Source organism: Lupinus angustifolius, chromosome LG20 (genome assembly GCF_001865875.1).
Source record: "Lupinus angustifolius cultivar Tanjil chromosome LG20, LupAngTanjil_v1.0, whole genome shotgun sequence".
NCBI lineage: Eukaryota > Viridiplantae > Streptophyta > Magnoliopsida > Fabales > Fabaceae > Lupinus > Lupinus angustifolius.
The window spans coordinates 13,210-40,704 of NC_032028.1; the positions used below are offsets into that span (position 1 = coordinate 13,210).

At 34.6% G+C, this 27,495-nt stretch overlaps 5 protein-coding genes across 7 annotated transcripts; 1 reads left to right on the forward strand and 4 right to left on the reverse strand.

Moving 5' to 3' along the window:
• On the reverse strand, positions 1,986–5,284 carry LOC109336167 (putative leucine-rich repeat receptor-like serine/threonine-protein kinase At2g14440). Its single transcript, XM_019572589.1, has 9 exons — positions 5,196–5,284; positions 4,606–5,165; positions 4,060–4,520; positions 3,749–3,884; positions 3,575–3,646; positions 3,419–3,487; positions 3,166–3,237; positions 2,372–2,443; positions 1,986–2,284 (listed from the first exon to the last, which is right to left on the reverse strand). Exons 1-9 carry the CDS (start codon positions 5,256–5,258, stop codon positions 2,245–2,247), a joined length of 1,545 nt encoding a protein of 514 aa, XP_019428134.1. The 5' UTR covers positions 5,259–5,284; the 3' UTR covers positions 1,986–2,244.
• LOC109336169 (thermospermine synthase ACAULIS5-like) lies at positions 6,637–9,597 on the reverse strand. Its single transcript, XM_019572591.1, has 9 exons — positions 9,191–9,597; positions 8,539–8,605; positions 8,370–8,464; positions 8,139–8,241; positions 7,916–8,004; positions 7,574–7,806; positions 7,380–7,438; positions 6,974–7,110; positions 6,637–6,851 (listed from the first exon to the last, which is right to left on the reverse strand). Exons 1-9 carry the CDS (start codon positions 9,337–9,339, stop codon positions 6,779–6,781), a joined length of 1,005 nt encoding a protein of 334 aa, XP_019428136.1. The 5' UTR covers positions 9,340–9,597; the 3' UTR covers positions 6,637–6,778.
• LOC109336166 (pentatricopeptide repeat-containing protein At2g22070) lies at positions 12,994–16,066 on the reverse strand. Its single transcript, XM_019572587.1, has one exon. It carries the CDS (start codon positions 15,902–15,904, stop codon positions 13,562–13,564), a length of 2,343 nt encoding a protein of 780 aa, XP_019428132.1. The 5' UTR covers positions 15,905–16,066; the 3' UTR covers positions 12,994–13,561.
• Positions 16,733–26,821, reverse strand: LOC109336003 (photosystem II D1 precursor processing protein PSB27-H2, chloroplastic). Of its 2 annotated transcripts, XM_019572323.1 has the most exons (4): positions 26,731–26,802; positions 17,927–18,078; positions 17,175–17,533; positions 16,733–17,019 (listed from the first exon to the last, which is right to left on the reverse strand). In XM_019572323.1, the coding sequence occupies exons 1-4, from the start codon at positions 26,778–26,780 to the stop codon at positions 16,882–16,884; spliced, it is 699 nt and encodes a 232-aa protein (XP_019427868.1). In that variant the 5' UTR covers positions 26,781–26,802; the 3' UTR covers positions 16,733–16,881. The 2 variants fall into 2 exon arrangements, with proteins under 2 accessions (XP_019427868.1, XP_019427867.1); XM_019572322.1 differs by lacking the exon at positions 17,927–18,078 and having other exon boundaries at positions 26,558–26,821.
• On the forward strand, positions 18,319–24,734 carry LOC109336002 (serum factor response D). 2 transcript variants are annotated; one of them, XM_019572321.1, is made up of 4 exons: positions 18,319–18,991; positions 21,502–21,809; positions 22,759–22,807; positions 24,073–24,438. In XM_019572321.1, the coding sequence occupies exons 1-4, from the start codon at positions 18,381–18,383 to the stop codon at positions 24,143–24,145; spliced, it is 1,041 nt and encodes a 346-aa protein (XP_019427866.1). In that variant the 5' UTR covers positions 18,319–18,380; the 3' UTR covers positions 24,146–24,438. The 2 variants fall into 2 exon arrangements, with proteins under 2 accessions (XP_019427866.1, XP_019427865.1); XM_019572320.1 differs by lacking the exon at positions 22,759–22,807 and having other exon boundaries at positions 24,073–24,734.

Consider the following 27,495-nt stretch of genomic DNA (forward strand, 5'->3'; position numbering starts at 1 on the left):
TAGTGTTGTGGTCATACATCCATCATGAACAAATATTTCACTATTATTCCCATCTTTCACCACAGTAGTAGTATCATAATATAACTATAATAAATATCATATTAATGTCTCGGGTAGTGATGGGCATGGGCGAGCTATCCGTTACCCATTTTATATACTTAAAACATTACATGTATTCGTCGTACCGTACGAGTACCCACTTGTGTGTTTTTACGGGTATCTGTGGATTTTCAGCAGACATGAAAATTTAGGCATATATACTTTTCTCACCATTAAGTTTGAGGCATAAAAAAACAAGAGTGAGAGACAAAAACATCACAACCATTGAAAAAACATATTGATTTGCCCTTCTCACTAACGGTTCTCCCTCTTCCATCTTCACCATCTAATCATACCCCTCTATCATTCTAAAATTAAAATAAACTCAAAATACAGGCAAGACTCAATAGATTTTAAAATATTCTTTTGCTTCATTTTGCTTTTCTCTTTCATTAAATCATTATTCTTTTGCTACACGGTCACATACTCCTAGTGGTCTGATATGAATAATTATATTAGTGAATGAATAATGAGTTAGGTAATTGGTGGGAAAGTTAGTTATAAAATCAGTTTGGTTAAATACCAAACTTGAAAATTGTAGATAATAACATAATTTCATTCTTTCCAAACTCTCTCTTATTCTATTTCATTCTTTCTGTTTTCTATCTCCTTTCCGCTTCATCATTCTATTTCTTTCATCATAACATGGTCACACTAGACAATGAAAAAGACATAGAGACACAACCATAGTGGACATTGGAGAACGGAGATTGAAGTCAATGGGGATTGGAGTGTTAGGGATTTAGAAGAAATTAGAGATTGGAGTTTTATGGATAAAGACAAAACATAGACAATCAAATTCATTTGAATGCAATATCTTATGTTTAATAAAGGGTATGAATGTAACTAGATCTATCATAGTCACCCGAGATACCACCATACTTATGTTCACTCTTATATTCAAATGTTAATTTGAAAAACTTGTTTGTAAAATTCATAAGAACCCATTTATGAACTATGTTCGTACCCATACAAATTTCACCTGCGATTACCAATAAGTCTATGTTTTTTTTTGTCATTCATACTCCCAATTCAATAAAAATGTTAAAATATGAAGAAAAAAAAATACTTCACATCTTTATTATAAATTTATATATAATTGGCTGGACCACTAAATTGATCCCTGTTTCAATGTGTCCAATCTTAAAATTAATTAGATAATGGATCTATCAAACTAAACCAAAACAGTGGTAGATTTGTGTTATCTAACAATTTTTAATACAATAATTTATGTCAATCAATAATATTTTTAAATCATTAATTTTTAATTAGCGTATAAAATTAATTAAGAAGGGTACCAAGACTTGAATAAAAAAATTAATAATGTGAACTCTCACTTTTTTGAGTTTCTTAAAAGATGTTTATCCCACACTGGTTTTTGAGTAGATTGATATAGGAAATAGAGATAAAAAAGAAAGAAAGGAGAGATGTCATTATGTGATGTAATACCAAAGATGGGGGGTGTAGAAAAGGGCACAATCTGAAGTGAAGTAGACATCTGATAAATGCAAAAGTACATTTTATGAACAAGAGATTGATACAGAACACATCCTAAATGATCACACCCTAAACCAGAGCATGATAGAGAAGTACATTTTGTGAACACATTTCACGGTGATGTAACTATAGAAGCATGTTCTATGCACATTTTTATGGGACAAACATATGAATAGCATAGAGGATCAAATATGAGTACGTGTGAAGGTAGTACGCGTTTTTTTATGTAGTCGAGTCTTCACGTGTTTTTAGAAGAGAATATAAATTAGGTATTGGAACATCAAATATGAGTGTATTGTCCAAATATTCTCCCATCTGTGTTGGGACTGAAGCAAAACACAAAAACGGGCATCAAAAAGTTTCAATAGGGATTGAGAAACAAGCTTGAATGAATTCTGTCGGCCAATCATGTACCCAAAAAAGGAAGAGAAAGGAATATTGTCAGCATATCTGAAAATTAAAACAAGAAATCTGTATGTCCTTCATCAAGAGAAGGCAGAAATGAAGTTTGATCTTCAGTTGACGAGTTGACAACGAAGAATCTTCCACCAAAATTAAAATAGTGCAAGAACAAAATGAATAATAAAAAATTCATTGTAAAAGGAAAGTCTTCATTCTTAACCATGGAAGACACTAAACAAATCCCTCTCATGGTGCTGATGGCGATAACAAATTATTTCCGTGAGTTCTGATGATAAACAAGCAGAAGTCAGGAAAGCAATAGTTGTAAACAGCAAAAACTCATGCTAACATGACGAATAGTGTTCTTATTTACCTGAGGTTCAGTTTTGGTTTTCCAATGAGGTTTGCTGGAATCTGACCTGTCAAATTGTTGTTCTGTAAAAATCTGCAACAACAAAAGGGAGGTCAATCAGATAACTTGAAACAACAAAGGGAAGGAAGAAAACTATAGCAACATATTTGCAATACAACTGAAGAGTGCAAAAAATACAGAGTCAGTTTAATTGCACAGTGAATCATATCTGGTAAGTTCTCTGGGACATTGTAAATTTAATTTCTCATAATGGGGAGAGGGCTTGGTTGTTGTTTGCTATGCAAGTTATTGAAAAAGAAAAGGTACACGTTTAAGTATGTCTGCAGTTCTACTGAGGAATAAAGATCAACAAACTTGATTTTTCTTATCTATAAATGATGAAGAAACTTTTTCATATCGTAAATTTTAGATGGACAGTTATCTGATTGACATGTAAGTATTCTTAGATTGCTCGGAACTAATATACAGCAACTGAACAATTAATTCTCTTATCTCTTCAATATACATCTAACCCTCTAAGTTTACTTGGAATACTTATCAATCAGGCCAAAGCAAAATCTAATGTAACTCTCAACATTTTTCTGTTCTGATGCACTCGAATCTAAACAAGTATCATAATATAGTAACTAGATATTACTCAAAATCATCATAACGAATAAGTAGCGCTAAAGACGGTGCAAAGGACAAATACAGGCAGAATTGGCTTCTACAAAGAAACCAAACCATCAGAGGGGAAAACTTATTATCCTATGGTATGTATAACATTTCTATATCTTAAAGATGATATAACTTACACTTCATTCAAGCTGCTGATGTTCCCTAGGGATGAGGGAATCTCTCCACTGAATTGATTGTCTTCCAAGTGCCTTCAAAATTACAAAGACAACAGCAAAGTACTGAGTTCCATGAATACATTGAAGTTCTCTCAATCATACATTTGGATGGTGCAAATTTCTATAGAGCGCAAATCAATTCATGCTACAAAGAACTAACAAGAAAATTAGATTTAAAAAATAAAAATAACGAAACACAAAAGATACAACATACAGTGTCTCTAACATCCTCAGTGAATTGAGGTTAGGAATGTGACCTGATAAACTGTTGTTCCTAAGCCAGCTGCAAGAATGCAATGGTTTGTCAATTAAAAAATTTCCAAAGACCAGATTTCAAGAACTGGTATGCTTATTGAACTCGAGAACCTACATGTTAATCAGAGCTGTCATATTATCAACAAAAGGTGATAAAGATCCTGAAATTTGCATACTAGTCAAGTTCCTGAAAACAACGGGAAATATCACATGAACATGTTCATTAACACAGAAAAGTAGGATTGAAAGGAAAAAGTGCCATGTTTTAACAACTGATGTCTGAGCTTACAAAGTCACCACACGTATCCGGGGACCATCAGAGCATGTAATGCCACTCCATGAGTATTGCCTAGGTACACAAGGATCGCCATTCCAATCAAGTGGAGGATTTCTGAAGCTCTCTTTTACCTTTTCCAAAGCAATGACTGTCAAGAGAAAGTTCTCCGATTAAAAAACTTTGGGATTTACCATTAATAGACAAGTACACTTTAACTGTGATATTTACCATGACCTATTATAATATTGTATGTTGTCCTTAAAATTGTTTTAGGAACGACCAACAGTTAATTAAAGAAACCTATATGAAATTAAAAGCCATACCATCTCGAGTTGAAGTTCTTCCTCCAAGTGATAGAACCTCAAAAATTTCAGCAGCATTGATTAAGGGGCCCAAAGATGAAGTAGTGGAGGGGGTCAAAGTTATTGTTGTAGGACCAGAAAGAGGCCACTGGTTGGAAAAGACAACAACACCTGATGGGATGGCATTCAAATTGCGGTAATAAGTTATACCATTTACACTTATGTTGAAAATTCTTGAGAAAGCAGCATTATCAGCAAAGTAGAGGGCAGTGTAGTATTTGGAGGTTGGAAGGGATGGTGTGGGCCATCTCAATTCCAAGGATTCCAATTGATCAGACCCAAGATGAGTCTCAAATAGCTTCAAAGGTGGAAGATTCCAAAAACCAGAAACAGAAACATTGGCAGTGATGGGTTTAGTAAAATTATTACTAATACTCTTCCCAAAAGGCTCCCAAATACGATCAAAGTGGTCATCAGGATAGCTAATAAATAAAAAGGTAAAATTAGCAATTTATGAAATCAAAAAATATATAACAAAAATTGGAAAGCAATTGATTAGGTAGTTACCGAATGGATGGTCCGGAATATCCAAAAGTGTTCCTTGCAACCAAGGTGAGGCCAAAGCGGGTGAAATCAGTAGTATTGTAGAGGGAATCTCCGAGAATGATGAATTCCAAAGCAGATAGAAAAGGGTCAGAGAGGGTATAAATATTTGAAGCGATACAAAAGGTCATGAACTTGCTCTGAGCTAAGAAAACTGCTTCATAGAAGGTAGAGTTACCATTGGCATAATCAATGGTAGTGTTGACCACGCTCCAAATGGTGCCATCGATGATTTGATCAAAGACTGGGGGGAAAGGGTGGTCGGGACCATTGACCCCTCCGTAGAAATAGGTGCTCCTTATCATATACTTTGCACCGCGATACACAGGAACATTGTAGCAGTTCTTTTTGTTGAGCAGACGGGGAAAGGAGCGCACCGTTTGCAATGTGGGAATGATGACGGAAGGAGTTGTCACATTTTTTGGAATACCAGTAGAGACAAAGTCAGAGTCAGGAAGCCATACACGACCCTCGAATTGAGTACCCGACAGGGCTCCGCAGTCAATAAGAAAACCTTTGGGGGGCGTTGTTGTTGTTGGTGTTGCTGTTGTTGTTGTTGTTGTTTGAGAGGGAGAAAAGAAGAGGAAGAAGAATAGAAGAAGGAAGGGTATGGGCATGGTTGAAATTCAATACAAAGAGAGAATGTTAAAATGATTTGAAGAGGTCTTTGGTGTGTGATGATGCAAAGAGTGGTAGGGAAGAAAAACACACAGAAGGAGAAGAAAGGAATAATAATAATAATAATAATATTATGAACGGGCTTCGGGGTGACGCGGGAAACACTTTGGTTTTGTTGGGGTAGAGAACAGTAGTGGGACGGGCGTCTTGGTTCACTTTGACTTTATATTTGGTTTAGTTGGAAAACCTTCCCATTTTATAATCATTATTATGGCTATCTTTTCTTCCATCACCATCACACGCCAACTCGTCTATACCGGAGAATAGCTTAACCCCATTTATTTTGGATCTCTAAATTTATTCAAACAATAAATTGAATCCTCATTGCTATAATTTCAAATTAAAGTGATGAAAAATAATGTTATGTTATTACTAGTACTAAATAAAATAGGTTATAGTATAGCTGAGTTTATATTTATTGAACCATATAATATAAATTATTGAGATTTTTGTTTAAAAAATGGCCAAAAATTTAATTCTTTTTCAAATTATGTTTTAGAATTTAAAGTCAATTTCAGCTAATGAAATGCTGAATAAACTTGAAAATATTATTTGGAGTCTCAAAATATACTTCAAATGTTTCTTAAGGGTGGTACTACTTTCAATTAGGAAGGTTGACATTAAATATATTTTTATTTAAAATTATAACTATATTGATTCAAACAAATTAAATTTTCAAATGCAAAAGTAAAACAATAAAAAATTATTTGAATCTTCAACTGAATTGGTGAATAATAATAATACATTATTAGTAACAATAAACAAAGTATTTATTGTAGAATAAAGTTAATAATTATTTGTATGTATTATGCAAATAGTAGTATAGGATGGGATATATGAAGTAAAATTAAAAGCCAATTTCAAATGATAGAATTTGGAAATTAACAAACATACTAAATAATTTTGGAAAAAAATATTTTATAGTTTGGAAATATATTTTGACTTTTTCTAAGTATAATGTCATTTTCAAATTATACTTTACAAATGAAAAATAAAAGTAAATAAAATTATTTGAGCACTCACCTCCATAATAATGTTGGAAGTATAACAGGATGTTATTAGAATAATAAACAAAGAATGTAATGGTAGAGTGTTAGCCTATCAACACTCCTGATGACTTAAAGTATTAGTTCCTTAACATGTTACTTGTTATTATGTTTTCTCCCTTATTCCCAAGAATTTATATATATCAGCCACTATTCATTCAAGAAAACAACGATACTTTGTCTGCCAAAACAGTAGTGTATCCTCGGGTTAAATAATTGGACTTCAATAATTTTATAGATTCAGAATATTGGGAGTGAGTCATGGAGAACTGAGAAGCACAAAATAAAGAGGACCAGCGTAATTGCGGCCCATTCATATTCAGGTGAAGCACACACCACAAAAGAAAGGGAAAATACATAATATAAGATGGAGTAAAAACTTGAAAGCTTTGTTTGATTTGCGTTATTGTTGGTTATGCATGCTTGCCATGGCCATGTATGAACCTAGCAGCTTCCTCTGTGTAAATATTAGTTTCATTGTCCAGCCTGCCAAATCAATATTGCATGTCATTAAGAACGTGTCAAGATTAAAATCAATAACTTGAAGATTCTATCATAGGGAAGGGTACTTAGATAGGGAATTGAAGGAGGCCTTAATTTTCACTTACGTTTTACGAACAACTTTGCTCAGAGTTGAGGCTGATGAGAATGTTTTCCCATCAAGATATCTATTTTCCTCATTAATCCTCTCTCTCATTCTCACGTCTAGCTCTTCTGCACTCAGCTCTATTGGAGAATCTGAAGCCTGGTAGTTATATATAGTTGGACAAAAAACACTAATACTTAGCATTTTGGTAAAAAAAAAAAAGTAACTGCATTATTTTGAATTAGTTACATACCCCTGATTTCTCTTTCTAAAAGTTATTTAAGATGACGTTTTCTTATAAAGATTTTTCCAAAAGTTGAACAATTTTTTTCCTCAAATTATTTTTGAATCTGGGTACTTTTTTATTTTATTTAACTACATACTAAAACACAATAGCTTGAAATTTTATGATGTGTGACAATAATTACCATGACCCATCCCCAAATATCAGCATAAGATGGGATATGAGCTGAATAAGGGACAACATCTGCAAACAAAAGGGGGGAAATGTCACTTTATGTAATTGGGTACGTACGTGAATAACATGCATAAAACAAGAGCAGCAGTTAGAATAGAAACATATTTTTTCTCTGCCTTACAATATATGTATATTATTACTTACACTTGAAAACTTGTCTCAAGGTGTTGTAGATACATGAGAACACTTCCGTGTGACTGAATATTCCAGCTGGCCCTGCCTGTGTGACAAATATGCCACCCTGCTTCAGTCTACGCTTAACAGTGAACTCATAGAAGGACTTGGTGTAAAGTTTATAACAAGGACCTCCTTCAATTGGGTCTGCCAAGTCCCCAATTATTACATCATAGCTCTCTTCTCTGCTTTCTAGCTCGGCCCTTCACAAATATCACATTCTATTATAAATAATCGATCATATTATTATCTGCTTTTGTTCATAGTAAACAGCATTTGGTTGCAAAGATGCCCAAAGAATTGACCTCCAACCTGGCATCATTGATGATAACCTCAAGTCTGGGATCAAGGAATGCTTCCCAGTTCACAACTAAGTATGATTTGCAGAAGCCCACCACCTCCTGCTCCGGCAACCACGAAGTAGACATGAATTTTAAACAATTTGCGTATACATTACAAATATATTTAACACATGGATTACAATATATAATATTACAGCGAGCAAATAGGTAAATTTGTACGTGGGGTATTATACCTCATCTATGTCACACATGACCACTTTGTCTATGGTCTTATGCCTCAGTAATTCCCTTGCAGTAGACCCTTCTCCTCCTCCCATTATAAAAACATTCTTTGGGCTAAAATAAATTAAATACAGAACAGAACATGTATGGTTAATTAAAAATAATGCTATCTGTATCTCACTATTATATTATATTATATTATATGTTAGCATAGATGGTCAAAGAGCAGAATAGGTACTTACCTAGGGTGGTGAAGTAGAGGGGGATGAACAAGACATTCATGGTAGATAAATTCATCTATCTCCGCACTCTGAAGTTTTCCATCAATTACCAATGCCTGCAAGCGACATTAATGTCAACAACGTTATATATATATATAATGAACATAGAAAGGGAAGTTGTGAACTTAACCTTTCCAAAGGGCTTTGTGTCCAACAATGCAATGTCTTGGTACTGGCTGGCTCCTGTATGCAATATACTACAACCGTACCAAAGTGAGAAAATAAATTGAAGGGAAAGTGGTATCTATCTTCATAAAACATATGATAGTGCTCAACTTTGCAACAAATAAATAAAGCTATTTCTTACTTTTCACTTTACATATTTGTTGTCTGCCGTTCCATGGACAGGCAAAAAGAGGTTATGGCCTTTTAGGAACACTCGACTTAAGAGAAGTTGAAATTGCCAAAATATCCAGTACTGTAATTTTGTCTCACTCAACCCACCCTAGCTCATAAATTAAAGCTCCTTAACTTCTATTACCATTTTTGTTTTGTCTATTTATTCTTTTAGACACAACCTCATCTGCAATTACATATTCTTCTGCAAAATCCTCTTAAGAGAATGATATATCTCAGGACATTTTGGTTTTTAATTAGTCCAAAATAAGTAATAAACATAAATTGAATCGAATGATCTGATGGAAGCAAAACGTTGATTTTGAAGAGTAAGCAAAATGTTAGTGTGATATTACAACAAGTATTATATATGAATATATGATAATGCGCATGGTAGTTTGGACTTGGGTTGGGCAGCTAGAAAACAAGAGAAAGTATGTATATACCTATTAAGAGCAAAGCACCATCTTAAGTTCTCTTCAATCTCTTCTTCATACCAACAGCTCTTCCTGTAGCCATTTAGTGACTGGCTTTGGCCATTATTAACGTTGTTCCCATTACTAATCCCATTTGAGAAAGTTGCTATCTCACCCATCTTCTTCTTGAGAGAGAATGAGAGAGAGAGAGAGAGAGAGAGAGAGAGAGAGAGAGAGAGAGGTAAAGAAGAGAAGTATTGTGGAGTTGTAGGAGAACGGAAGGAGTATATATATATAAGAAGACAAAGGTGAGGGGGAATCAAAAGGCACAATAATTTGGGTTGGAAGCGTAATAACCAAGAAAGAAATCTAACAAAGTGGATGTGCACAACACTTGAAAAGAGTAATATCCTCCTGGGGTTCCGTAAAGTAAAATTCAAAGAACCTCTGCGGGATTTCTGAGGTTGATTTGATACCCTTCTAACACAACATTTTATTAATAATATCTATGGTTATGGAGTTTGCACATGCATGCTAATATTCTCTCTTCTTAAACAGCTATACTCCTCAAGTGCTACATAAAAAAGGTAGAAATAAAATCAAAATTGAAGTCATAGTTATATTATTCTTTTTACATTTATAATCATATTTTCTCTCTTCAAAACTATCTTGTTGAAGGTTTGTTTATATCTAACTTTTTCCATTCGTCCATATGTTATCCAATACTAATATAATTTTATTTAATTGAATTAAATGTCATAATTAAAAATTAAATTATAAGTGTACTATATAATTAATGGAAAGACTTATATATAATCTACTATTAATTTATATTTAAAAAGTATTTATAATTAAATATAAATTATGAAGGGCAATATAAAAAGTATTAGTGTATATTTTTGAAGATACATTAAGTTTCTGAAAGATGAAAAGAAATTGGAATTTTAAAAAATAAAACATTGAAAAGCAGGGTTACTAATACTGTATCGATCATCAAACTGATCAAAGTACTGATACAGTGGTATAGCTTAATCAGTGGTTCCTAATTAAATTGTGGTGAAGTTAGATCACATTAAATAATAAAAAACAATAATTTTTATTTTCAATAATTTTGATTAATATGATTACATGACTGATATAATTATTGTATTATATTAGTAGTGAGACTGATTTACTACTGTCTCCACCTCCAGAGAGACCTCATCTTCTCTCTCACATTATTATGCCACTCGATTTATCATGAGTCATAATTGATCAAAAAAACTACTTAATAATCAAATTTTTAATTATAACTCATTGTGACATAAAAATATCAGATTGAGATAAAATGTGCTCCCCTACATGAGCACATATAGACGGCATGCATGATGAAATGCAATGATGTTAATGTTGCAAGTTGTTTGTCACATAGGAGATGGGTGTGTAATACTCCATATATAACAATAATAATGAAAATAATGGAATAAAAATATATGGATGTAATATCTACATACAATTAGTATAAATATTTTTATACAATAAACAGACCATTTATTACTAATTTATATTATTTTTCTTTAAATAGTTAAAATAATAAAATATAAATGATGAACATACAATAAATAAAAGGTAATGATTAATGAAACTCAATCCATAATATATTAGAAGAAGATGGCAAGTAAATATGTGTATATATTAGAAGAAAGAAAGGGATAAAAGATAATGATTGTAGGAGTAAGAATTACCGACAAATGTGGTAATTGTGGTAATTATAATTCTTCTGAAATGTGTGCAAAAATGTAAGGTTTGAGAGAAAGAGAAGGGAGCGTGCAATGTAGACCATCATATATATTCTCTTTGTTGCTTCAAAAGTTATGGAAGAACTCGGCGTGCCATGGTATAAGACATAAGTGTTCATCATCACTATCACCATCAAATGCAGCATTCCTTCAAACTATAATTTAATTTCAAACTCATCATTATCATTACCATTACAAACAAAAATTAACCATTGCTCCTATTCTCTTCCTCTCTCACATACTTGTGACGTGGCATTGAGTTATCTCATCTTATTGGCTGATGTAAGGTTCGCATCAGCATGATGTATCCACGTAGGAATGAGATGAAAGAGTAGATCGATGCTGTTGCTCATGCTGCCCAACCATGAATTCAAACAAATCTTCCTTGGTTGGGAGTTATGGCTTATGGCTTATGGGGAAGAACCTATCATACACCCACTTTTCCCCCACTCACTCTATTCGCCTGCTAAGTTGTTCTTTAAGTTATTACCCCAAGTTTTATTTAAGTTATTAGTTATTACCCCAAGTTTTATTTAAGTTATTAGTTATTACAAGGACTTTTAACTCATATTTGGAACTTTATACTTTACAAGTTTTTGCGGTCAAAAACTCTATAATCTAAACTATAATATTATTTGTATAACTATATATTTGACAACTTTTGTTCTTTATAACAATCGAAGTTATATTTATCTTTCTATTAAATTTTAAACTTTATTTATCTTTTATCTATCATACATAGAAGATAATTATCATAAAACCAAAGGACAACTTTGGTTTGACATAGAACATAGTTGTAATTTAAATACCATTGTGTTCGGCTTATACTCCTTATAGAGAAGGTGGTGGCCGGTGGGGTATAGACGCTCCATTCAATAATCAACACTCAAGAGTGAGGAGTATTTTGTGTGTTGGTGGGTTTTAGTGTTTTATATTGTGCAGCTTTATAAATAAATATAAAGCATTGTTCAGAGCAAAAATGATGCTAGCTGTATGTACCCTTTAAGTGTGTTGTGAATGCGAGAGAAAAATGCAACATAAACAAATGTGTTATACTATCAACATATATGACTTAAGTGTTGGAAACATTTCTATTACTACACTCTTATTCGCCATTTTGATAATGTTAAAGACCGTTGTGTGGTGGTTTTGAGATGGAACTTTGGTGAGCAGAAATGGTCCACCATTTGGTATGATGTTAACTATTCTAAAATATATAGAACATGGACATAACAGCAGTCCTATGTCGCTTTTGCTGCTGCATAATCGTGGCCAACTGATAAGATATTGGCACTCTTCGGACATAACAATGACCAAATCCATTATTAATATGGATATCATGTTACCATCTTTTATATTTCTAAATAAATACTCTCTTGTATTTGCAAGTTATTTAACTTACTTCAATTGTTTTAAAAGAGTTTTGAATAGGGTTTGGGAAAGTGAGAATAATTATGTATAGCAATGACAACAATAAAAATAAATAAATCTTGTTAATGACGTATCTTCATTAGTGTATATGCTGCTGTTATAGTGTGTGTCTGATACACATTTTACAACCAGCACTGTTCTACATGGCATCCATAAAAATGGAACATGGAAAAGGGAAGATCATACAAATGAATTGAATTTCATCATGAACAAACGTAGACAAATTCCTTTATTACTTACTCACTTTATGGTGGCACTTTACAAAGCAAACGTTAAATATGAAACCAGAAAAGCAGGCAAAAAATCAAAAGCTATGTACTACATATATACAACAAGAAAAAGGGGGGGCAACAAGGGTCATGCTAGAGGTCACTACACACTTTAGATCATAACATGTGGCAAAAATAATTTTTTAATAATTTAGATTTTAATTTACTTTTAAATTAAATAATTTAGAAAAAAATTATCCCCTCATATTCCAAGTATTGGTACACAAGCAGCACACGTCATGATGGTCGAGATTAAAATAGGCATATTTACTACGCCCAACTCTATTGTTTATTCTACTAAAATCACTAACGTGCTACCTATACTCACACATATAGATGATATGCTTGTTTTTTCCTTCAGCATTTCCATCTTATTACTCTGTATGATGTACAGATAGAAACGCCTAAGTGAATAAAAAAATGAATTATGTTCCTAAAAATGCTCTCAATCTATGTTAGGCTCATCAAGCCTGGGAGGCAGAAGAAAGGTATTGAAAGTCAATTTTTGGTTATTTTGAAAGTCAATTTAAGTATGAGAATTAGCAAATACTAATTCTGAGATAAATTCAGCATCTATAAATATGAACAGTTTATGGACCATCACTTGTATTATTTAGAACCTTTGTAGACTAGCCAAAGAGGGTTGACTGAATTATATGATCAAATCAATTAAATCCAGAGTCATTGAAAATGTCCAATTTGGTAAGCTGAAACTTCATCTGCAAGATATGTTGAGGGGCATGAAACAGTGCAGACATGCAATTGATGACTCATTAAGAGAAAGTGATGGCAAACTTAAGTCAGAAGCCAACTAAGTCATTAAGATAGAAAGTGATGGCAAAATTTGCTTCTGTTACACGTTTGTATGATTTTCACTTGAATCTACTTGTAGCCAGATTCTACATGAAATTCCATTGTTTCCTTTACCAGAAATCCTGACATGAACAGGAACCATTCTTGAAATGATGAAAACGTGTGGCATCTCTTACTATAATTTCTCTACCCACAAGCTTGGAGATGTATTTTATGGCGGAATGGCAGTCATTACAAACTCTAAGGTTCTTCATGATCCTCAGTGTTGTATACCCTGGAGTATTTATCAATGCAAATGCAATAGCAAGTTTTTCACTATGATGTCTAAGGATCTGTTCCTTAAGTTCTTGCTCTAGGTCATGCAGTACAGAATCAGTGTCTGGAGTAAAGCCCATTATCTTTATCTCCTTCCATATTTTTGAAATCATTAGGTAGATTGCATCTCTTTGTGGGTGAAGGCCATCTTCAACCCCAAAAATATGGACTTTGTCCTTGATCTGAACCCAACTGAATCCTTGTTCTTTCTTTACTGCTCTATCCTTCATTGACTTCCTAATCTTAGCAGCATCCTCCCATTTCCCACAGGCTGAAAGCGTATTAGCAAGTGCTGAGTAAGCCCCACTATTGTTGGGATCAATAAGAAGCAATTTTTCAGCTGCCACTTTAGCCAAATCCACATTTTTATGAACCCTGCATGAAGATAAAAGCGAACCCCAAACTATAACATCTGGTTCAATAGGCATGCTTTGTATAAAATTATATGCTTCTTCAAGCAATCCAGCACGTCCTAACAGGTCAATCATGCATGCGTAATGGCAAGGGGTGGGTTCAATGTGATGAACATTTGTCATCAAATTAAAGTAAAATTTACCCTGTCCTACCAATCCCACATGTGTGCAAGCAGACAGCACACCAACATAAGTAACGTGATCAGGCTTTATGTTAAAATTCAGCATCTTTTCAAACAGTTGTATGGCCTCATTTCCAAGACCATGTTGAGCTAGAGCTGTAATCATGGAAGTCCAAGTCAATGTATCTGTGTTGGAGCATATCTGTTTGAATACTGTCCTAGCATCTTTGATGCTTCCAGATCGTGAATACATGGTAATTAAAGCATTACCCACCGAAACAGATTGCACTACTTCCAATCGTATGGCAGATGCATGAAGCTGCTTACCATGATCTAGAGAAGCCAAGCTGGAAAAGACACTTAATACTGCTGCCAGAGTATAGCTGTTTGGCTTTGGACCTTCTCTAATCATCAACCTGAAGATTTCCAGAGCATCACTAATTAAGCCATTCTGTGCGTAACCTACAATCATCGCAGTCCATGCAACTACATCACGGCATTTTAATGAATCAAATATCTCTCTTGCTGGGTTGATATCCCCAATTTTGACATAGCCGTCCAACAGTGATGTGAAAGCTATAACATTGAGACTTGAGGTACCAGTTAGTTCTACAATTCTTTGCGCAATTTTAACATCACCCGATTTTGCATACATTGAGATCAGAGCATTTCTCACTGCCCCAGATATGTCAATACCAGCTCTTACAATATGTGCATGGATTTGTCTTCCAAGTTTCAAGCTTTCAAGCTTGGCACAAGCTGACAGAATACTTCCAAAAGTGAATTTATCTGGGTTTAAAGATGAGCTCTTAAGCATACATGAAAATGTTTCCAGGGCTTTGATTTCATATCCCTGATGAATGTATCCTGTGATGATCGAATTCCAAGAAACAATGTCCTGATCAGTCATTTGTTTAAATAGGGAAAGTGCAAGGTCAAATCGACCAAGTTGCATATGCATTGAAATCATAGTATTCCAACTTGACTTATCTTTCAGCCTCATCCGGTCAAAAACAATCTTTGCCATTACAGTATCACCAGATTTTGCATACATGTTAACCAGTGAATTAGCGACAGGAACAACACCTGATAGCCCAAGTTTAACTATGAAGGAATGAACCTTCCTACCAGTATCCAACGCTCGAGTTGCAGCACAGGAAGCAAGAACGTTAGTAAACGTGAACTGAGTGGGGGAAACTCCATGGGAAATCATGTTGAGAAACATGTGAATCCCATTATGAAAAAGACCCATTTGATTATAACCGACAATCATGGTGGTCCAGGAAACAGAGTCAGGGTGAGGAATTAGATCAAACAGATGGTGTGCAGCTTTGAAGTTGCCTCCTTTAGCATAGGCAGAGAGAACGGTGTTCCAAGAGAAGGTGGTCTTAAGGGGCATTTCATCGAAAAGGGAGTGAGCATGGGAGACGGTGGCAGTTTTGGCGTAGAAGTTGAGGAGGTTGTTCATCAAGAAAAGGCCGAGGTGAAGGCCGTGTTTGATGATTTGAGCATGAATGGATCTTCCGAGGAAAGGGTCTCTGGTTTTGATAGCAGATTGAACAAGATTAACGTATACATCGGAATGAAAGGGAGGTTTTACCATTTCAAATGAAGCCAATGGAAGAATTTCAAAAACAGGAACTACACACCTTTTGTTTCACTACTTCACACCTTTTGTTTCACTACTTCACACATTAGCACAATATTTCACTAAGTTCGGTTACTTTTTACCAATATTCTTGCTGCTGCATGCTTGCATGTATGTCTTTTCTCTTTAGGTATCAATGTACTTCATCACTCTTTTAGTTTTATAGTTGTATTCAACTATCATAAATTTGTTGTCTTATTTCAAATAAAAATATTAATCTTGCTTTTTCAATTATATGTTTATTGATAAATAGAATAATATTTTCAGAATAAGGGTATTTTGATAATTATATCATATATTTCCAGGAATATACATTATGAATAAACATAGTTTCAATTTATTCTCTGAATGTTAACAAAGATTCTTAAAAAATATAAATGTCAATCAAATGTATATTTTTATCATATATTTATGAGAATGTGATTCCAAGGACTATAAATCTATACCTTAGTCCAAAACTAGAGGAATAGTTTGCAATGAGTAAAAGGCAACTTTGAGTTCCTGCAAATGGAGGGCACAAAATGTGCCACAGTGCAAATGTACATTTTATCCTTGTATGAGTGTATGACCTTAATTCCAATAAGTTGGTGTAGTCTCTGTAAACAATATTGCTGTACTGACATTCATTCTAAAATCCAGAAATGCATAAAAATGGTTTGATATGTGAGAAGGCTAATAAAAGTCTAGAGATATATCAATAATTTTTCTTAGATGAAACCATTAAGATGAATTTAAACTTAAATGGCTATTGAAAAAGTTGGTTTTTGTCATATAGAGAAAGTGTGTGTTTGATTTTTTATTTTATTTTTCTATTTTGGTAAGACAAGTTGATTTTATTGAAGAATAGCCTAATAAAGTACCATCTCGATCCCTGGAGTTTGAAATGTTTTCTACAACACCGATTGGAAGATGCTCTATAGACTATAGAAGTTCTACAAAAATTGTTCAGCAGTGTTTAGATAATCTAATATTTCTGATTTAACTTCCTCAGATAGTGGGGTTGATGGCCCTGCCCTTGAGTAAAAGTTTGCCAAAGATCTGATTGCTTTCTCCAGCACAACATATGATTCCTACAAAGAATAATTTCAAAGCATTATTCTATACTTGTGAAAGGGTTATCTACAACAAAATGGCCACCATATATATACAGTTATACACTAACAGGTAACAAACCATTGATTTTTCATTGCTTAGGAGTCTTAGAGTTGAGTTTAAGAGTACATACTTGTTGGACTACACTCTGCTGTCCTCTCCAAGTGCCCAAATACTCGCGAATTGACTCCTTTGCCATGTCTGCAGTCCGTCTAAATTTCGCATTGTCGTCGGAGGCTTCATTTAATGATTGACGCAGTGTTTTCACTACCTCTCTTGCTGACTTTAAGTAAGCCTTTGGCAAGACCTTTCCAGACTTGGTTTTCTCATTAGGATCAAACAATGATTCGATGGAGCTAATAATCCCTTTACCATCATCTTCCTCTTTGTCAGCTGACATCTCTTGAGCCCATGCCATTAGTGGTGATAAAGTCATGGTAACCAATGAAGTACCAACACTGACTAAAACATGCCTGCGACTTGATGAAGAAGCTACCAGAGGAGGAGGCAGTGTAATATTAGAGCAGAGGAGGAGGCAGTGCAATATTAGAGCAGAGGAGGAGGCAGTGTAATATTAGAGCAGAGGAGGAAGCAATGAATAAAGGACCTACCATGACTGATGACTCTATATATCATGTTATGACCACTGAAGAGATGAATGAACTATATAGCATGCTCAATTATTTCTCTAACAAGGAAAAGGAGAGGAGAGGGGGAGGGAAAGAGTGTGTATAGTCTTATAACTTACCCTTAATATCTACCTGATCTTTGGATCCCTTCAAGTGTTATAGAACATGTAATGAAACACTAGTCTCTTTATTATTAGTGAAGAAAGAGTTAAATCAAAATGAAGAATGTAGACATGTTGATGAGGAACAGACAAACCTGAATCCAATGTCTTTGATAGAATGTTGTGATGAGGTTCGAGTTGCAGGTCGCCCTCGTGCTCAACAACAACTTTGTATGATGAAGAGGAACACACAGTTTTGATTGAAGGAGTAGTTGTTGTGAAGTGAAAAGAAGGGAAGGGTTTGTGAGTGAGAAGGGTAGAGAAGGTAGCCATGTATGTATGTATGGAACTATTTCTTTATTTCTTTATTTCTTTCCTAAGAAGATAGGATAAGGCGTTTCTGCTCAATCAATATTATATTATTATTCATCCATCCAAAGCCCAACAACTATTGGAATGTGAGAAGAATAGTGAGGGTGAAAGCCCAGCGTTAACAGGCTTGTGATCCAAAGAGATATTATACTATTTCTTGAATAATTGAAGTGTATAGACAGAGAGAGAGAGAGAGTTGAAACTTGAAAGAGGTGACCGGTGCGGTGCTCTTCAAACATGGCCGGCGCAAACCATTCGAAGCCTCCCTTCTATTCTTCGGCTTCCGCATCAAACAACAACAACAATAACAACAACAACAACCGTAAATCCCGTTGGGAAAATAACTCCAACACCAAATCTCCCTCAGATCCAAACACCAAACCTAACCCTAACCCGAGCCCTAGCCCCAGGCATCCTCCCCCTCCTCCTCCCCCCGCCTACGGCTTCCACATGCTGGAACGCCGCACCATCATCCTCGCCGACGGCACCGTCCGCTCCTACTTGGCCCTCCCTCCCGATTACCAGGATTTCCCTCCTCCTCCTCCCCCTCCTCCTCATGGAAGATTCGATTATCACCGGAATCTTCCTCCTCCTCATATTGAAGGTCCAGGGAAGAGGAAGTTTGGCGGTGGAGAAGATGATCATCATAATAATAATAACAATAACAATAATAATGGATCTGAGTTTAGATCTAACAAGCAATTGAGGGTTGATAATAAGGTTGATCAGGATGCCTTGAAGAAAGCTTTTCTTCACTTTGCTAAGCTCATCAACGAAAATGTTACTCTCAAGAACACTTACTTAGCTCATCGAAACCAAGGCCGTATTCGCTGTCTTGCTTGCACCAGGTTTCACTTCATCCATCTATTATCGTAATCTTTTTACACTTTCCATATATAGGAACTTCCAATTAATCTCTCGCAACAACACCACCTGACCCCTTTCATTGCACCCTTTGCTTAGCCAAAGGATGCTTTATTTATTTATTTATTTATTTATTTTGGGATCCTTCTGCTACTTCTAAATTCCTAGGAAGTGAAACACCTTTAGTTTTTTAAGATTTGTCTTTGAGCACTTCAGATGAGTTGCTTCATTTGATTGCTTTATTTCAGATTTACAACATTAGAATATGGGGCTTAGATTTTTCTCTTGTTACCTTCAGCCACTCTCAAATTAAATTTGAAAGTAACATGATGTACTCATCATAGTCACCTTATACATGGTACGTCAGGAAGGGATATACTCACTAAGGTTTCTATAGCTCCTTGCCCTTTCTAGTGTTGCTTCCTATAGGTTTGGCTCAACTTTTGCGTCACCATAGGAGAAAGGAGAAATATGTTATCATAAAATTCTTTCTTGTGTGTTGTAACTCATTCATGTAACTGAGTGCATATCACCAGTTACTATTCTTTTCTTTGTCTTTCTTTGACTTAAATTGTATGTGAAAATCTGGTCCATTCTTTCTAGGGAACTAATTCACAAAAGAACCATGAATTGGTATGCATGAACTAATTCGCGAATCTCGACCAAATTGAGAGAATTGTGTTTCAATGGTACTGATATGGCTAGGAAACTTCTTAAATTTGAAAAAGGCTGCCAAATTTGGTTCTGTACCTAGATGTGACTGCACAGAAATTTAGCCATCAAACTGTATGTCATGTTTGCTAGTGTTAAAGTTGTTACTCAGTGTATAACTCCCAACTGGTTCAGCCAGTTGTGAATTTTATACTGTTAAGTACTGGAAACTTGTTTTATTAGAAGTTGTATTTTTGTGCATGGGATGCGGTACTGGAAGGATCTACTATACACTGATGTCATTGAAGTATGTGACTTAGGGAACCGTAGTGTACTTGTACTTATGTTGTCATTTTCATAAGCAAGCATCCTTATTTAATTGGCTGGTTTATTTATTGAGCTTATATATTTCCGCTCGTTGCTACAATATTTCCGCTCGTTGCTACAATATTTCCGTTCAAATACTGAGAAATGATATTTGTAGACATGTAGTTCTGATGAAGTCCATTATGGATTGAGAAACTAAATTCTTTCATGAGATATACTTATGATGTTGAGGTTGTCTGACTCATCATAGTTTCGATGAAACTGGGATAATCTTTATTTTGGTGACTTATTGGTGGCACACTTTTGTTAGAGTTGTTCTCATTCTTTGGAGCTTGTTTGTTTCTGTGTTGGCTTTGGCAACACTTCATCTTTAATCTTTATTTTTATATTTCTAGTTGGACCTTTTACGCCACTTAACAAAGTTGTAGTTACTTCTTTATGACTTCTAATGTGGGATCGATTTTCTTAGCCAGTATCACTTGATATTGAGACAGTTGACACTGCCATCAATTTCTAACTTATTAATCTAATGACATCTTCAGGCTTCTGCATAGGCTGAAGGAAGGTGTGGTGCCAGTTATAATTTGAGCACTTTATGTAGTTTATTACTTATTACAATCAAGCTGTTTGGTATTTTTTTTATATAATTTAAGGATCATGAGCATTTCAAATGAGGATATGAAGTTCCTTTTGATGAAGTTGTGTTGCCTTTTATTAGTTAAATAGATACGTAAGATCCATCTTTGTCCTTTTTCATAGAGGCTAAGAACCATGCTACCACACCTGTTCCTTTATTGAATTGCCTCATGCTTCTTTAAAATTTATCTTAGTCTTTCTGTTCTATGTCAAACTTAGAGTTTACTGTTAGTAACATAGCCGTCCCTTTAGTAATGGAATGTTGCTTTAAAAATTATGCCCCAACTTAAGCCTTGGGCCATGTGTGCGTTCTGACTTCTTTTCAATTTTTACATGATTCACTCCATTGAGAACAGAAACTTCTGATGGGGACAATTTGGTGCTCTGATTAGATTCTCATCCGTTTGTATCTCTTCAAGAGAAAACTTAATTTGTTTCAATGGAATACAGTTATCCGTCTATCAGTTTTTTTGTATAATATTTAGTTGCTGCAATACATATGCCTATGCAAATTATTGGGGTTCACAATGTGTGTGGATTAAATGATCTCATTCATACTTATGCATTTTGAAGGTCGTATGTGCTTTGGTCAATTTGGTAGACATCTAGAACAGTTTATTCCCTAACTGTGTTATGGTGCTGAGTAGGGAACTTTCAGGTGTGGGTGTTCCTCACCTTTTCTCGAATAGTCCTTTGATTTTTAATGTAGCTTATGACTTAGGTTCTTGGTGACTTAGTTCTAAAATGAGCTTTGGTAGTAAATGTAAATTAGAGGAAGTGCATATATTCTATTACTTTGCCTTTTGTATATACTTACAGGTTGGTTATGGATGAAATCCTGAAATCTATTCTTCAATACCCTTGATATGGCAACTTTCAGGTCTGCTAAAGAATTTCCAGATATTCATACTCTCCTTATACACACTTACAACTCAGATAATGGTGATTTACGTGTTGATCATTTGGGGTTGCACAAAGCTGTGTGTGTCTTAATGGGTTGGAACTACTCAAAGCCTCCTGATAACTCAAAGGCATATCAGTTTTTATCCGCTGATGAAGCAGCAGCCAATCAGGATGATCTGATCATGTGGCCGCCTTTGGTGATCATTCATAATACAAATACTGGAAAAAGTAGAGATGGTCGTATGGAGGGTTACGGAAACAAAATAATGGATAGTAGAATTAGAGGTACAATATGCCCCTCCATTCTTTGTTATATTCTGTTACAATGGCTCTCGTAAAGATCCTCAGGTATTCTATTTGCATGCATGCATGCAAAGTTGGTCCTTCATAGCAGTTTCAGCAACAACAAAAATCCTCAGTGACCTTCCCCAATATTTAATGCCTAACAAACTGCTTTAAGCTGCAGTTAAATCGAGTATGACATTATCTGTAAAGATATTAAGGTGAAAAGTAATTTTGATTTTACTGCAGTTTCTAATACATGAAACTAAACCAACTTTAGGACACATTCAGCATTTGCAATGATCACAAATGGATACTTGAAGCAGGCTAAGATTTTTGCCATGTTTACCCTGTCCCTACTGGTGCTTGAATTTTAATTTGAAGTCCTTCTTTAATCCAAATAATGATGTGTATGGCATTCTGTAGCTGTTAGGCCAATATTGGGTTTTAATATCCATCCATTTGATTGAAATTTAAAGTCCTGGCAGGCTGGAATTGTGTGCGTTAACCATATTTGCATATCTTTTCTTATTGGTCGTTGTTGCTTTCTCTATTGCTCTACTTATTTTATCTTACATGATTTCCAGTTTCTTGCTTAATCATGGGTGCAAATGAGTCATTTGTGCTAGATGTCCACATTCTCAGTTATAGTCGTCATGAAAGGGTCTGAGAAAGATTTGGAATAAAATAATGTAAAGCAGCTTTGTTGAAGCTCTTTATTTATATTATTGTTCATTTTACATCTTTGGATTACTATGTAGAGGTTAGTGTAATTGTCTAGTATTACGGTTTAGTTATATGCAGAGATTCACATGCTTTGTTAGATGACACTTTTGTGTAGTTTCTAGATGTTTCTTTTGTTCTTGTGAGGATTTCTTATCCTCTTGTTATATATTCTCCTATCTCTTCTGATAATATTTTGTTTTTTATAAATATGTATGGGAAAATTTAGGTATTGATATATGTATGTTGGTGTTGCGAGTTTGTTCAATTAAACTTCGGTATTGGTTTTATTTCCGTGGAGTCAACCCTTATTTTTAACTACTTGGGTGTTTTAGTGAGGAATGCTGATTCTTTGCAGTGAGTGGATATAAATGCATACCAGCTCTCCTACTGTAGTCATGTCTAGATCATAAGAATTTATGTTGTCTGTATTCAATCTTGGTCACTCTTGATTGAGGCAAGAGCTTGAGGGAGTATAAGTCCTCTTATTGTTTTTAGGTATATAATAGATGGTGGGAGACTACATTGGATTGCCCAACTTAATTCAATTTGTTCATTTGATGATAGAGAATATGATATAATAGTGCATTCAGTTAATGTTTGCATAAGTTTCCAGACTTGCAATGACAACTTTTGTCATTCTTCGTTTTTCAGTAACTATCTGCTTTATCAGATAACTTCTAGTACACATTATAGAAGGCAGAACCTGAACTTAAACTTGAAGCACATGTGGCTTTTACATCTACGGCTTACCACTAGGGTTAAAATATGTAGGCATTGAAGGTTATTGTGGATGGCTCTTCATTTTGTGTATCATATCTAGACATTGTCTTTGTTGTTTAACTACATAGATTTCACATCAACTGCATAGGATGTATAATTGATATGAGGAATTTTGAATTGCGCTCAGACATGTAGCTGTGCTGTGCATTTATGCACATGCATGTATTAGGATTTTGATGACAGTAGATTGGGCAGCCAAGAAACTAGTTGGTGTACTGTGGGATAGTTCTTCCTTTTGTTTGAATTATTATGGGGTATTATTCTAGTTGATGCTTAATTATGCTGTGTTTGCATTGCATATTGCAGTGGGGGTCTTTATTTTGCGATGAGGAAATTGAATGATGCCGTGCATGTGCACATTATTGATGTGGGGGTCTCCAATTATGCATGCACACATGTGAATTTAGGCACATGCATGTGTTGTTATCTTGATGGCATGTGATGGGTCAACCAACCAAGTATGAACATTATTGTAGGGCACCTCTTCTTTTGTGTAATATAGTTTCCATACATTATTCTAGTTGTTGCTCAACAATGTTGTTTTTGCATGTAAGCATCAAGGAGATATATAAGGCCACGGCTGCCATCTTCGAGTTTGTGTATTGTATAGCCCAAACCTGTTCAATTTCTTTACGAATCCCTTGCTGCAATCTTTTTTTTTTTAAATCATCTTGTTTTTTTTAAATCATCCACTCAAATATCTGATGATTGTGAACTTATGACTATTTTCTCCATCTGATATTCATGCATGGTTTTCCAGAGCTTGGATTTATGGGTGGCAAATCGAAGTCATTATATGGAAGAGATGGTCATTTGGGCATAACACTGATTAAATATGTCGGAGACCAATCAGGCCTAAAGGAAGCCATGCAGCTTGCTGAACACTTTGAGAAGGAAAATCATGGCCGCAAGGACTGGGCTCGTTTGCAAACCCAAACATTAGGAAGAGATGACGAGAACAACCCAAACCTTGTAAAGTTGGATGAGACAAAAGTAGAGAAAAGGAGGATCTTGTATGGCTATCTAGGGACTGTTTTTGATCTTGACAAAGTTGATTTTGACACAAGGAAGAAGGTGGTCATAGAGATCAAAAGAGAATACAAACGGTCAGTGTAGTTTGTGGGCACATGGAGTAGCAGTGTACTTAAATTATTGTTCTGGAAAAATCTTTCCAGTCCCATTATAGCCCCTACTTGCTGAAGGTGATAAAAGCTTAATGTTATATTGTACTCTGATCGTTTCAATGCTAGAATAGGAGGCAATATTGAAACCCTTTATTGTACTTGTTGGTGATTCAGAATGATTTTTCTTGCAGTAGATAACATTAGCCACATTTAGAAGATGTGTTTGCCTTTCCACCATCTGACTTTTTGGAATGCTCTTATTTTGCTCCATGTCAATGCCTGGAATCGTAATCTTGAATCCTCACAGCCTTTACCCACGTTGGTTGTGAACTGTCTATCTTCAGCGTACATAATTTAGTCCATGCCTCTCTCACTCACACACTCACTCTCATTTTCTTTTAAACTATATCTCCAATTCTGTGATTTTTCCCTCTTTTCTCTTCATATTTTTATATTTGTTATTTGTTTCACACCCTTGCACAAAAGTAGAAGAAACATTGTTCAATAGGATAATCATATTTAAGTCTGTTTGTGAGTTAGATTCTTAGAAAACAATGAAAAAGAAAACTTTAGCCATGAGATGATTATGAAATCTTCCATTTTTCTTTCTCCTCTTCAAAATCCAACTGACCCTTAACATGATGGGTGACCTTTGAAGCGTATTATGTTTGGCATTAAGAGGAGAAATGTTGACAGGGGAGAGCTTAACAGTTTTATGAATGTGTATGCCCTAAAACTATACATGTTGCAAGTCTTCTAGGAGGCTAATATGAAATCTTATGTAAAATTTAGATTTTAGCAACCATATTTTTGGAAAGTGTTATGAGAAGTCATGTCCTGTGTTTTTTACAGACTTCTCTAAGGATAATTCATTTTAAAATATATGGCTATCTATCTCAACAAATGTCATTTCTAGGTATCGAATTTTTTATTTTATGGTTACCTTGGTGGATAAGGATTCTCTGTCTTAATAAAATTATGTCTCCATATACTTAGTCAATCAAGTTTTACAAAATAATATAAAAATATTAATATCTATTATTATGATTTTTCTTTTTAATTAAATGAGATTTTCTAATTAGTTGGGTAGTGAGATATGTATTGAGAGATGTGATCATCATCTTATTTGGGGATTTAGACACTCTATTTTACTTTTATCAAGAGGGACCACTTAGAAAACCTTGTAATAGGGAGGAATATGGAAAGGAAAAATGGTTAAAACACACTTCAAAACGTATGAACACAAGTAATTTATTCCAGTTGGAAGACAAGGTAATCCTAATTTCAGTTGTCTCACAAAGCATGATTTGCGAATGAGATAATAATAGCAGCAAATTATTAGATACTATTTAATTCAAATAATTATTGTTTTATTTTGGCAACAAGTAGTAACCATTTTGATATTTTTTTGAAGTTGTAGAAAAGTAACAGAATGGGAAGGAGAGTTAATTCTACTGGAAGCTGTGAGAGGAAGCTAACATTCTATCCTGATAATAAGTAATATCTATTGGAGCCACAGATAGTTGATTCATGGCTAAAACTGAGTAAATATAAATGAGTTGGGTTCAGCTTATCTTTGAACCTCTCTCATTTCTAAATCTTATGCCCTCAACCGCAGGATCTCCTTTGGAAGGAGAGGGTTTGAAATATTATCCTTGTGAGTCTTAATAGTAGTTTGGTAAAAGCCTAAAAGTAATGTAATTTCTAATTTTGCATATGTTTGTGACTAGTAGTTAGAAGAAAAGCACAGTGCTTTGTGATTTGTGAAGTAAGTAACATAATATTAGCATCTCATCAGCCTTCCCTTGTAACATGTAAAATAAGTGTTCCTTGTCTCATAAAATTGGTTGCAAAAGATGAGAGACATACAGTAACTCCTAAAAACAGAAAAGATTAATAATTAGTCATTGGCAGTAGCTAGTTGCAGAGAGAGGAGGTCTTCCTCAGGGATAATCCTGACATGGCAATCAGAGCGAGGGTAAGAAACACATAAGAGAGCATATCCACTTTGAACAACATCATCACTAAGCATACCCTCACTTTGATCAACAGAACCACTGAGGAGGCGTGCAGGGCAAGTCATACAGACACCAAGCTTGCAGTCATGAGGGACAGACAAACCTGATTCCAATGCCTTTGACAGAATGCTCTCATCACCTTCCACTTCCAGCTCTGTGGATTTCCCTTCGTGCTCAACAACCACCTTGTATGATGATGAAGACCAACACACACTTCTCATTGAACGACTACTTCTGAAGTTAAGACAAGGGAATGGTTTGTGACTGGGTTTGTGACTGAGAAGGGTAGTGAAGGATTGGAATGGAGCCAAATGAAAGGTAGCCATGTATATGGCTTCTATGCTTCTATCTCTTTTACTTTCTCTTTCTCTTTTTCCTAACAAGATGGATAGATATGGGAATGGATAGGATAACGCGTTTGTGCTCCTCTTCCTTATTGGTCCCATTCCTCTTATTATCTTGAATAAATAATGAGGATTAGCTATCCTCATTTATGTCCCTATTCAATACAAAAATATTAAATCAATTTAACATTCAAAACTAAAATAATTTCATCACTTAAATTCATCAAAATAAACCACATTCTCATGCCAAAAGAATAATGAAATAAAAAGTAAACATACCATATCAAAATTGATGTAGGTAATGTTTTCCCTACTCCATTCATTCATTTTAGTCGTGCCAAATTTATGTTTAATCTACCTTCTTTTCAACTTTTCAATGTTTAATTTTTTAACAAGTACATAAATTATGAAAATCACAAATAAGATTTTTTAACATTTTTTTTCTTGCTTCAATCACTCATTATATTTTTTTGTTACATGTTAATATTTTATTTACTCACAAAAATATGTTAGTTTGGTAATATAAGATACTATTAAATTTTTAGGATGACCAATTGTTAGATTTCTATAGACACTTGTTTAAAGAAACAAATATCAAAATATTAGTTTCTTAATCAAAAGTAAAAAAATATCTTGTTATTATTAAAAAAAATCTAAGAGTTTAAGACGTTGAGTCAATGCATGACGTATGAAGGTT